Genomic DNA, 12,858 nt, shown 5'->3' with positions numbered 1-12,858 from the left:
AATCAATAACAAAACTCCACAAGAGTGCATCACTGCCCTTGCTTTTTTATCTACTTTGCTTTATTTATTTCTCTATTTCATTCTTTCTTTATTTATCATTTTTTTTGTTTCTTTTTGTGAGGACCCAGCAGCCGCACACTGCTACCAGCCCACTTGCTATTGGAAATTTGCTCCACACAGGCTGGGTTGTCTGTAGAAACAGTGCAATCATATGAACAAGCAGAGACAGTTAACACAAGAGAACACATGCGGTAGAGATGCTAAAACTGCATAGTGTACAAAATAGAAGTACCAAAACACCTTACCATACCTTTAAGGAAAACATCCCTTACCACACAGGCAGAACAATGACTACCACAACTGTGACATTACCACGCAAATCATTTTTGGAGAACACGTTGTTGGACTGGTTTTGGATTTTTAAGTCCAACACCTTCCCTACTGTATGCGTAGACTGGAGTTAGAATAGTAATTTATACTATTCCAAAGTCCAGCGCCCCCTAACGCACATCGTTTTAATGACTTGCATGGTAAAGTGATTCATGGTAACGTCACAGTCGTGGTAGTGACTGAGTTGTAAAGGCATGCGTGGGGTTCTGTCATACAACGTAAACATCAATCCCAAAACAAGCCTGCATCAACATTTCTAAGATGTCTGCAAGATGCTGTTTAAGGGACTGCTAAAGGCAGAACGATTCCCAAATGAGCAAGCCAAAAAGCAGTTGGTCGTTGTCAGCGGTGAAAGGATACACCTCGGCCAACACAGCAATGTCAGACTGAAATACTCCAGGATGGGACAAACACAACAGAGAGGACATCCACCGACTCAAAACTTCCACCATGGGTAGGCAATTAAGCCATCCAATCTAAAGCAATAGGATGGTCCTAAACCGATTCTAAAGTGTTTTTGAAACAATAGGATTGCAACAATTGGTAAAGTTGTTTGTAGCGAGTCCTGAAAAAATAGCTCCTACCTGCGCTAGTTTACAGGCACAGAACATGTTCATTATACAGACCCAGCAGGGACATATTAAGGATTTTAGGGGCCTGGGCCAAAAGTATTTTGGGGCCCCTGTTTGGACTGGTAATTTATGATTTAACTACAGCTCTTTCATGTCATCCTTGGCCGGATCCCTGACGCACTGACAGGCACCCTGGTCCAAATTCTAAACGTGTTTCCATCTAGTAATCAGCACTAGTGACACGTGTTTTCAATATTGTAATACAGCAGCAGCTCACTAAAAGACATTTGTTATAACTGTTGGTATTGAAAAATATGAACACAACATTTGTCGGCAAAATGTCAGGAACAGACTCCCACACATTACTCGTTATTAAAAAAAAACTAAAGGAAACAGAATTCTAAACCATCTATGTTTTGGAATCATTCAAGTTCATAAGGGCAGGACTGTCTGCAGAACAGCCCAAGCTTTATTAGGGGGTTCCCTGAAAGGCTAGGGACCAACTTTGCCCATAACTTAAAATGTCTCTGAGACCCAGATGCTAGATAGCCAAAACGAGACCATATATCTAGGACACCAAATATAAAAAATAAAAATGCTTCAAGTGTGTCTTCTTAAACCTTTCTTCAGCGGATCTATCAGGCATCCTCCTAGATGCGAGTTAGGCCCGAGCGCACAGAATCCGTTCTCCTGACACTCCGAGACAGCTTTGGTCTCGTGAAGTGGAAGACGCATCCCTTGCATTACTTCCTGTGCGTCGGCATGAGGCGCGCGCACAGGAAACCTGTAGTTACAAGTCAGAACCTCACTCAACCTAGCCTTGGCAGCTGTGAGGGTCTGACGGAGAAGTGCGGTTGTGGCGCCCACGGAATGAAGCCAACCTATAGTGGTCAACGCTAGGCAGGTCGCGCGGAAGGCTAAGCCGCGATGAAGCGACGGACCTCGCATGAAGAATAGGCAAAGGTTAAAAAGAGAAGCTGCAATGAATTTGAGCCCGAGGACCTGCTGTTTCTTCACACTTCTCACTTACGCTTCTGTGCTTTCAGAGCCCGGTAAGACTTCTGGAGAGACGATCTTACACTTTTAGATTTAAGGAGGGTAGCAAGAAATATGGAACATAAGCCGAAGGGAATTTAGAATAAATGTCCTATTTACGTGTAGATACATATTTCTTGCCTGTGTAACTTATTTTTTTTTTAGTTTGTTCGCTTAAATCCTTTCCGAAGGTCTAGGCATTCTCAAAAGTGTTCGTTTAAATCCTTTCTGAAAGTCCAGGCATTCTCAAAAGTTTATCCTTCACTTCATGTGGTATTTGTATAGTGTGAACCTAATCAAAAGACAGCACAGTGCTGTACAGGGTCAAAGTCAAGGATACAGTCAAACGGAGGAGAAGGCAATGATCTATTTAATTTTCTAGAACCCCATAGCTTATGTTAGTGAAGTCTTTCAATGTTTCTGCTATTAAATGTCTAAACCACGCAACGGCGTAAAAGTGCTTCTTACACCAGCTGGAAGCCCACTTGCAAACCCGAATTTGGCAAATTTTCCCAAAATGTAATGATTCTAAAAAGGCGCTGTGCGAAGCTGCTGGAATGCACACACAGTTGCACAGGGATGTGAGCTCATCACTAAGCAGTCGCTTACTGTTGCGGGAAGAAGTGCCTGTTTTGTGCACCCCTTCTTTCCCTGCTCCCAGGAGTCACAGACCTGGAACATCAGCAGTGGTGAAAGATGGTGTGTTACCAGTGCTTAATTTGAGCCGGTGGTTTCCCGTGCGGGGAACCAGCACTTATTTTTTAGGGCCAGCACTTATTTTTCTGCCTCAAGCATTTACTGCGAGCAAAAGACACATATGGCAAAGACGGAGGAAGAGACAAAGCAAAAAACTACAAGAGTGAGTCGAAGGACAGGGAGTGGCTGTAAATGGATTAAAGAGGCCCGAGCTGGTTTCAGGATTACGCTGCCTCAATACTGCATGCTCGAACATTTAATTGCAGCCGCCGCATGTTACAGGAGAGCTTTGGGCACGGCACGTTTTATTTACAAATTAACCACTGTGTGTTACTGATTAGTTAGGTGGCCATATCATGAAGAGCTCTGCTGGCTCAGTGCGGTGCCTAGTGCCTTTTTTGTGTGTACGAGGAATCTAATGTTAATACATATAACTCAGAATTTCCCTGGATTAATGCATGAACTGCAGACAGTCCCAGCCAGAAAGACTGTGCAGGCATTTCCTCCAGTGTCGGACTCGGACAAACAAATTGGCCCACGCATCAAAATAAAAGAGGCCCCCATTAGCAAATCAAATAGCTAAAAAGTGGTCCACATCCTGCAAATCTGATCAGTTCTGAACTTGTAAAGGCAACTTTCTTAGTAAAGGAGACTTTATGCATATGTGCTTACTGTAGTACTTTTTGTGGTCATATCAAGAGAAATAAACAGTAAATACCAGTCCACCAGTCCCAAAAAATGATCTGCTCATTAGCCTCTCAGACTAAACCTTCTGGCACTGCTACATTCCCCTATATTGCCTGTCTCTCTTTCAGACTTATACTGTCTAAAATTCATTCATTAACTGTGAGAATTTCTGAATTATACTTATGAACTTTAGGCCCCTCAAACACAAAAAATATACGTGAGCAACTCTGTGCTGCGCCACTGCTGCTGTTCATGATTTTGCCATTGAAGTATTCACTCTGCCATCCAACCGGGCAGCGACAGCTCTGAGTCGAAGTGAGGAAACCATTCCCTGTAGCCTGAAGTCCATTTCATGTGGGAATGGGACCAGACAAAAGTTAAAACTGCAAGAGCATTGCACTTCTTTGCAAAGTGTGAAATTACCAGATTAAGGGCCTGATTTAGATATTGGCAGATGGGTTACACTATCACAGCAGTGACGATATCCCATCCGCCAAAATCTTAATCCCATAGGAAACAATTGGATTTAGATTTCAGTGGACGAGATATCCGTCACCGCTGTGACGGAGTGACCTTTTCGTAAATATCCTTTGCCTACCGTTTAATTAAACCTGTTTGCACAATATTGGGTTCATTTACACGAAGAATGAACTAGAGCGGCGAAATCACCAAGGAGTATAAAATGTTCGTGTTACGGCTTGGGAGTGATTTACACACACTTTAGATATAGGTTTAAAGTAACAAGGACAATGAGTGCAAACATTATTTGTGCATCATTTACACACACACATTACTAATTTTATCGTCCTCAGTTTGTATTGATGCTTTTGACAAGTTAGGACCTGGTCATAATTAATAACTGGTCCTGTAAGTATGTGTGTGGTTGCACTTTAGGCTTGTGTGCTGATAGGAGTCAGTGTAAAAAACAATGCATGCAAATCCTATTTCTACTGGAATTTACATTTGCAGCTATTGTTAAATTTATCAATATATGTCCAGCTAATGTGCAGTGATATCTTGCACTTTTTCCAAAGTAATCTACATAAACATTTTTATATGGTGCTTTATTTAACATTTTGGTCACGTCAAAGAGTTGTAAACATCTGTTGTTTATAGCACTCTATGTAATGGTACCCAAAATACTGACTTGTCCTAATATCAACCCAGTTACATTTCTGTTCTGAATTGACATCAGCAGTAAACTTTTAACTCACTAAGCCATCTTGTCAGAATTTAAGTAGATTTTGAACCAATTTAGTTCATCCAAAATTAGACCACAGCATGAAGAATTGGATCAGAGCAGAGTATAGAAGAAGGCTTGAATAGGAAGGAGATGGGGATAGGAATGGGGAGCGCCACCCAATGGTAAGCACCCAATTCTCTGTAGATGCGAAATATTAGCAAATGGTGCAAAATGTGGATAAAAAAATTGGTTTCATAATCCGATGGAGCAGCATGAAAGTGAAAAAAATTTTTGGGGAAATTGTGCTAGGAACATTGCTTTCCTGTATTTGGCACTTGAGGTACTCAGTATGATCGCCACTTTTCTACGGGTCCAAAGTTTGACCACTCAATAATGTCCTTGGAAGCATCTATAGGCTTGCAAGTTGCATCATCCACAACTTTGGTCTAGCTACGTGACCAGTTAAATAAATAAAGCTACTTGTTTGCATGATGGTTTATTTTGACAGCCAGCTCGAAGCTCTATTTAGATCTGATTGAATGGTTGATTCATTGATTATCTAATTTTGTATAACATATATGTAAACAGCTCTCTGCAGTGTGGTCCCTGTTGTCAGCTGTAATCCATTCTCATCTAAAGAGAAAATACAAGTTTTTAGATTCAATATGTTGTGGTGATAGATTTGCAGTTGCACTTTGTTAGAAATGGGGTCTTTGGTTGACAGTCAGGTTACCTCCTGTTCAAGCAAGGACCCTCCCTCTAGTCAGGGTAAAAGAGAATCACCCTCAGCTAACCCCTGCTTACCCCCTTGGTAGCTTGGCAGAGCAGTAGGCTTAACTTCAGAGTGCTAGGTGTAAAGTATTTGTACCAACACACACAGTAACTCAATGAAAACACTACAAAATGACACAATACCAGTTTAGAAAAATAGGAAATATTTATCTAAACAAAACAAGACCAATATCCGACATGCACAAGTCAAGTTATGAATTTTTAAAGATTAAACTCAAAAATAGCGCTTAGATACACAAAATGCTTTGATGAGGTGTTAACACGGCATCGTGACGGAGTCGTTCCCAACAAGCCGACACCAGCGGCGCCAGACACGGAGGCGCGTAGACCCCCAAGTACAGCACCTTTGGTGAAGAGTGAAAACGAGTCGCTGTGCAAAGTCGGGGATCGCGGCGTCGGTGCGAAACATTGATTCTGTGCACTTCGAGCGGCGTCGGTCATAACGTGGTGCGGCGACTTCCACGGAGTCGCGGACTTCAGCAGGGCTGCAGTGGCTTCGGGCCTGCAAAGATCGCCGCATTCCAGCGAAGATCACGGAGTCGGGTGCAGGCGGCGTCACCGGATTCGGCAGCGGCGTCAATCCGAAGTCGTCCAAAGTCAATTTTCTTGGATTTCCACCAGCTTTCCTTTCAAGGGCCCAGGAACTGGATAGGGCACCACTTGGCAGAGAGAAGTCTTTGCTGTCCCTGAGACTTCAAACAACAGGAGCAAGCTCTAAATCAAGCCCTTGGAGATTTCTCCACAAGATGGAAGGCACACAAAGTCCAGTCTTTGCCCTTTTATTCTGGCAGAAGCAGAACCTGCAGGATAGCTCCACAAAGCACAGTCACAGGCAGGGCAGCACTTCTCCTCAGCTCTTCAGCTCTTCTCCAGGCAGAGGTTCCTCTTGTTTTCAGAAGTGTTCTAAAGTCTGTAGTTTTGGGTGCCCTTCTTATACCCAATTTCTCCTTTTAAGTAGGCCTACTTCAAAGTAGAGTCTCTTTTGAATGTGAAATCCTGCCCTTCCCAGGACATGCCCCAGACACTCGCCAGGGGGTCGGAGACTGCACTGTGTGAGGACAGGCACAGCCCTTTCAGGTGTAAGTGACCACTCCTCCCCTCCCTCCTAGCACAGATGGCTCATCAGAAAATGCAGACTACATCCCAGCTCCTTTTGTGTCACTGTCTAGTGTGAGGTGCAACCAGTCCAACTGTCAAACTGACCCAGACAGGGAATCCACAAACAGGCAGAGTCACAGAAATGGTATAAACAAGAAAATGCTCACTTTCTAAAAGTGGCATTTTCAAACGCACAATCTTAAAATCAACTTTACTAAAAGATTTATTTTTAAATTGTGAGCTCAGAGACCCCAAACTCCACATGTCCTTCCGCTCCCAAAGGGAATCTACACTTTAATCAGATTTAAAGGTAGCCCCCATGTTAACCTATGAGAGGGACAGGCCTTGCAACAGTGAAAAACGAATTTAGCATATTTCACTATCAGGACATATAAAACACATTACTATATTTCCTACCTTAATCATGCACTGCACCGTGCCCTTGGGGCTACCTAGGGCCTACTTTAGGGGTGCCTTACATGTAAGAAAAGGGAAGGTTTGGGACTGGCAAGTGGGTACACTTGCCAAGTCGAATTTACAGTTAAAACTGCACACACAGACACTGCAATGGCAGGTCTGAGACATGATTACAGAGCTACTTATGTGGGTGGCACAACCAGTGCTGCAGGCCCACTAGTAGCATTTGATTTACAGGCCTTGACAACTCTAGTGCACTTTACTAGGGACTTACTAGTAAATCAAATATGCCAATCATGGATAAACCATTTACATACAATTTACACAAAGAGCATTAGCACTTTAGCACTGGTTAGCAGTGGTAAAGTGCTCAGAGTTCAAACGCCAATAGCAACAGGTCAGAAAAAATAGGAGGCAGGAGGTAAAAAGATTGGGGATGACCCTGCATAAGCAAAAAAAGTCCAACAAATATGAACTGAAAAATTAAGGTTCCAGTTGAAGGCCATGGCTGCCGGTTCCATCTAATTCAGTTAAGAGAGGTTGTAAATTGTTAATAACTTGTATTTATATAGTGCTTTGTCTCTCAGTTTTTGCAGTCTGAAAGCACTATAGATAGGAGGTGTTATTATTACATAGTAAAATGTAATTAATTCCCTCATAAATAGAGTATGGATCTTATCAAACTTAGCATATCATGGAACAAACATATTATGCAGATAATTGGCCTGCACCTGTGCTGGGGAAACTTCTGAGCAGGTTTGAGGCTTAACCCTGCCACCAATTATCTTTTCATGGGTCGTGGTCCACCTCCCCTAGGCTGGCAGGGAGTTGCCATGCTGGCGCCATCATCCCTAACTTACAAAGAAACCCTGTCATTTGCATCTAAGGCCATGTGGGTTACTAAGCACTCCCTTCTTCCCCTCTCTAAGGTACCTTGTTCCTGCTGTATAGTTAAATCCAGCTCCGCAAGACGACTTTGACTTCCCCCTGTCTTTGCCTCCGCTCATATCTCTTTATGGTGTGGGTGGATGAGCCTTCCATCCACCCACACACAAATTGTTAATAACTTATATTTATATAGTGCTTTGTCTCTCAGAATGTTGTAGTCTGAAAGCACTATAGATAGGAGGTGTTATTGTTACAGAGTAAAATGTAATTAATTCCCTCATAAATAGAGTATGGATCTTATCAAACTTTGCATATCATGGAACAACCATATTATGCAGATAATTGCCCTGTACCTGTGTTGGAGAAACTTCTGAGCAGGTTTGAGGCTTAATCCTGCCACCAATAATCTTTTCATGGGTCGTGGTTCACCTCCCCTAGGCTGGCAGGGAGGTACCATGCTGGCGCCATCATCCCTAACTTACCAAGAAACCCTGTCATTTGCATCCAAGGCCATCTGGGTTACTAAGCACTTCCTTCTCCCACTCTCTAAGTTACCTTGTTCCTGCTGTTTAGTTAAATCCAACTCTGCAAGACGACTTCAACTTCACCCTGTCTTTGCCTCCGCTCATATCTCTTTATGGTGTGGCTGGATGGGCCTTCATTTTGTTATCACTGAATGTGCAGTTTGGGCCCACTTGCTCCCCCTTTGTCCTGTTGGTTCCCCCTCCCCGAGCTGATGGGCTATTCAGAGGTAGCAGGCGGAGCTATAGCCAGATGTACATGGTTGATCGTCCCACCGGTGCTGATCAGTGCTGTGCGTTGGGATTACGCGTGGCTTCTATGACTTCTGGCTCCTCCCCTGGGGCCCTAGGTGGTAGGCAACATTTGTCCCTTCTCCTGATCCTTTGGCATCACGCACAGTTAAGGCTCAGGACCCGTTAGTCCCTTCCAGCTCCAGACCCAGGCCGCATGAACGTCGATTCACCAAAATGGGGGTAGCGGAAGTGACTTCACACACCATTTAACCTTTACTTTCACTCACACACGCATGCTTACACACACATAGACATACATTCAAAAGCATTTTTTACCTACCTTGGGTGCCAGGGAGAGTCATATTCTAGCTAGCTGTAATCCATTCTTTAGTACAGTAATAGTTCCTGGCACTGATTTTGCAACCTATGAGGGCAGGGTTTGCAAAGGCAGTGCCAGCGATCGCAAGGGGCAATCCGGGGGTCGCAGCTGCAACCCCTGGCGACCCCTACTTGACGCCCGTGCCAGGCCTTCGCTCTTTTCTTCTCACAGCTTCTTTAATGCACCTTCTATCCCAAGCCACTCAGAATAAGGGCAACTGAGAAGTACAATGCAGTGTATGTGCACGGATGCTTCAAGTGGCCCTTGGAAGATCGCAGGCTGTATGGCGCTCTGCCTTTGGGCCCCGTTTGCAAGCCAGGGAATTATTGTGCTGCTTGGAACTGTAAACAATATACAAAGGAGTAGACAGAAAATGTAAATGTCCCCCCAATTTCGACCCAGACCTCGAAGTGAGTAAGCCCCACCCACTCCAGATGTGGTCCATTCATCCTGCCTCCCATCCATCTATCTTTCCATCCACTTGTCTTTCATACATCCATTCATCGACCTATGCAGCTTTTCATGCTTAGATTCGTCCGTTTTTTTCAAAATTCCACCCATCCAACGTTTCAGCAATACAGTTTATCATCCATCCTCCTGCTCAGCTTTCCAACCATTTATCCATCAATTTAGCCATCCATCAGTTCCTTTTATCAATCCACCAGTGCATCCTTTCAATGTTCCATCCAGCTGTCCATTCATCCAGCCTTTCATCATTCCTGTCACTGTCTCTCCCCCGCCCATTCAATGTTGTTTGCCGTTTCATCCATCAGCCCTTTCATCCTTGCATCCATCCTTCCATCCTTTTGGTCCTTTCCTCTTGTCACAGTTCCTTCCATTTCTTTATACACCCTTCCTTTCACTCTTCTTTCTCTCTCTTTCCCCCCTCCTTTTCTCTTCACTTCTCTCTTCTCTGCTGTGATTAACTTTGCACCCCGACCTCTGTTATCGTTTTTCTTATTTTTGTTTTTTTAAGGAGGTTTTGTCTGCATGCATAGCGACATCCAGAACAGACTCATATATACCTACCGCCCCCCCCCCACTTAAGCTGCAAAGGTGGGGTGTTCACAGCGCCACTGACAATGAGTGTACTGGGCGGCCCCACTCGCCCTACTCATATACCCGTGCAGTATGAAAGTCTGGGAGGGGGAATGACACGATTTTGCAGGGGTTCCATCATTTTGCATTGGGTTTACCCCGTCCGGGTCCGGATTCGCATCTCGCTTCGTGGATGGTATTTTATCAACATTGACTTGAGGAAGAGCACCACTACACCTGCACCCAGATAAAGTATGGAATACTGATGCATGGATACTGCTAAGAACCATGAGATGCACTCTTAGGATTTCCTAACAAATAATGAATATTGGAACTGCATCCATTATTGATTACAAGTTCAAACACAATGACCGTGCGGCTCGAGGGTGCTGCTCTCGTTGCTTGAACTCAATGGCAATTCAGTGAGATAGATGAGAACCACATGACCCATAATGCCCCAGGAGGCTTGAAGATGTACCTAGCGCATGACCTGTGCTGGGTTGCTGAAGGAATGCCCTGCTGGAAACAGTAAAGAGACGTGCTCCTTCATGTGCTGTATGGAGTGGGACACATTGGGGATGGTTCACCAGGACCCTGTCGCAAGACTGATGAGTGCATTGATCAAGATGCATTTCTCTGACTAACAAAGCACCCTTGCATGCTGTGAGGGGTCACGAGGTGTGTGCGAGAGCTTCACTACCCCTGCCTCACCACAAGCTATACAAGCATTGGTAAAGCCAATATGTCTGGTCTTTTTTTAACAAGCGTAAGTGTTCTACATCCAGATTTTTTGTGTTCATGTGGATATGTGGTGGATGGATTGGTCAATCACTCATGCTCTCCCACTCGCATTCATCTATCCAAGCAGATGTCAAATCATGCACTCAACTTGTCCATTATTGCACTCATCCAATCATGCAGGCAAAATATTATATTGTACGGGCAAAAGAACCATGGGCAAAATGTAGATTGCGCTGTGTTTTTAGGTATGGAAATAGCATTGTTTTTCGTAAGGAAATATGTGATCAGAGTTCCTCTTTAATGTCTGAGTCAAGAGCCAAGTTAAAAGTAAACACTGACAAAGCTCATTGTTTAACTTGTGTATAGTAAAATTAATCTAACACGTTTTGCTTAAAATGAATCACACAGTTCTTCCATAGGAGTAAGAGGGGTGTGTCCGTAACACAGCGAATGACTACAGGGTAGCAGCAGCAATGCAAAGTACCCCCTCCACACACACACGGAGTACAGCACAGTTAACAACAGTGTACACTTCCAGGCACCTACAGTTCACCCTCCGTATTTCTTCCATTCACAGAGGTGGGGGACCATAGCGAGACCAGTCATATCTCAACCAGACATACAATTACTCACCCTTCATATAGCAAATTATACAAGAAGGACCCAATGCAAGCCAGTTTCTTGCGTTAGAGAATATGACATTCTCCAGCCATATTTATTACAATTCACAAACACAACAAATGTTTTGTTTTCCACATAAATACCACAATAAGTATAGTACATCATAGCGTTCGCATGGGCATATCTAATACATAAAATCTCCTATCAAATGCACTCCATAGCTAATACATGAAGACATCAAATTTCATATCAAATTAAGGAGTCATGATTGACCACCCCTCAGGCCCTTGTGGTGCGGATTGATTCAATTTACTTAATTGACTTGGACCGAGGACAACACCCTGCTGGTCTCTCCATAAGCTGCCTTCTACAAGGCGAACTCACTTGCCCCCTCAAGACAGAGGGAGCTTGGGCCAGCATAACAGCTGTACCCCCAAACAAACATGCCAGAGCTACCCAATACAGGGATTCCCCCTGGCACCCATTGGGAGGTGGACCTTGGCCAACCGAGCCAGACCTTGGTCCCTAAACCAGCCCACCAACCCCGTATCCCCAGGGCCTTGTAATGGAGTGCCCCGGCTGGCTATGGACAAATATTGTGTTTGGTCTATAAACAATTGTAATTTAAAATCCTCTTTAATGGTTAAGTCAGAATTTAAGTCACAATTTTGAAAATGCCACTTTTAAAAGTTGTCATGTTCTTGTCCCAGCCATTTCGGTCCTGCTGCCTGTGTCCTGGGTCAAATGACTGATTATAGTGGCAGTTTGCCTTTGTGTATTCCTCCCAGACATTGAGACAAAGGGGACTAGCTGTTGGCTGATTGGGACATCCTGCCAGGATGAGGGGGATGGAGCTGTTCCCTGCCTCGCTTACATTTCAAAAGAGCTGCCTCAGCACACTCACAAAGAAATTCACACTCGTGTTTTTTCATCCCCAACCTCTATGAGCCTGGGGGGAGGGAGAAAGAAAATTCCTGAACCATTTATGGGGCAAAACTTTCAAAGTTTCTTCTTCTTTTTATAAAAATAGGATCCCCAAACCCACTCTGCAGTTCACTTCTTAACCTGCAAGGACACTCAGAAGCCCTGCCCTGCACTTCAGAAGACTGCCCTGCTGTTTGAGGCTTGCTTTATACTTTAGAAAACTACAGTTTTGCTTGAAGCCTGCCTTGAACCCTCAGTAACTGCTCTGCAGCTGGAGGATTGCCTTACTGCTTCAAGCCAGGGCTACCAGTGACTGCAAGGGACAGGGGACTAGTCTCCTTTTCTGAGCTACAGGGGCACTACAAGCTCCAAAACCAAGAACCCTGTGTCTGGACCCTGCCCTCCAAGTGGTGCCCACCCAGTCCTGGGCACACGGAAGTGATGATAAGAGTGCTCAAACAGTCTAAAATTAAAACTTGGGACTTAGAAAATGTTCTGCCAAAAGTGCTTTGCTCTGAGAACCGAGAGGAGAATGGGGCATACCTGCCTGCTGATCTCCTCAAGGTGCATTGCGGTAGATCCTGTTACGTCCTTCTCTGCAGCATCAAATTCTGCTCAGTGGCACCTTGCAGAAGGGGAATC

At 44.3% G+C, this 12,858-nt stretch overlaps 1 protein-coding gene across 2 annotated transcripts in view; it reads left to right on the top strand.

Moving 5' to 3' along the window:
* Positions 1–1,755: 1,755 nt before the first annotated feature.
* LOC138248765 (cell surface glycoprotein CD200 receptor 2-like) overlaps positions 1,756–12,858 on the top strand; it is a 219,551-nt gene continuing 208,448 nt past the window's right edge. The window contains exon 1 of one of the 2 annotated variants that reach the window (XM_069202640.1): positions 1,756–2,014. In XM_069202640.1, coding sequence (XP_069058741.1) covers positions 1,909–2,014 — 106 coding nt within the window. In that variant the 5' untranslated portion in view covers positions 1,756–1,908. The remainder of the gene's footprint in view (positions 2,015–12,858) is intronic. The other variant, XM_069202641.1, reaches the window with a different exon arrangement.

Source organism: Pleurodeles waltl, chromosome 8 (assembly GCF_031143425.1).
Source record: "Pleurodeles waltl isolate 20211129_DDA chromosome 8, aPleWal1.hap1.20221129, whole genome shotgun sequence".
NCBI classification, from domain to species: Eukaryota; Metazoa; Chordata; class Amphibia; order Caudata; family Salamandridae; genus Pleurodeles; species Pleurodeles waltl.
This window is presented reverse-complemented; position numbering and strand designations above follow the sequence as displayed.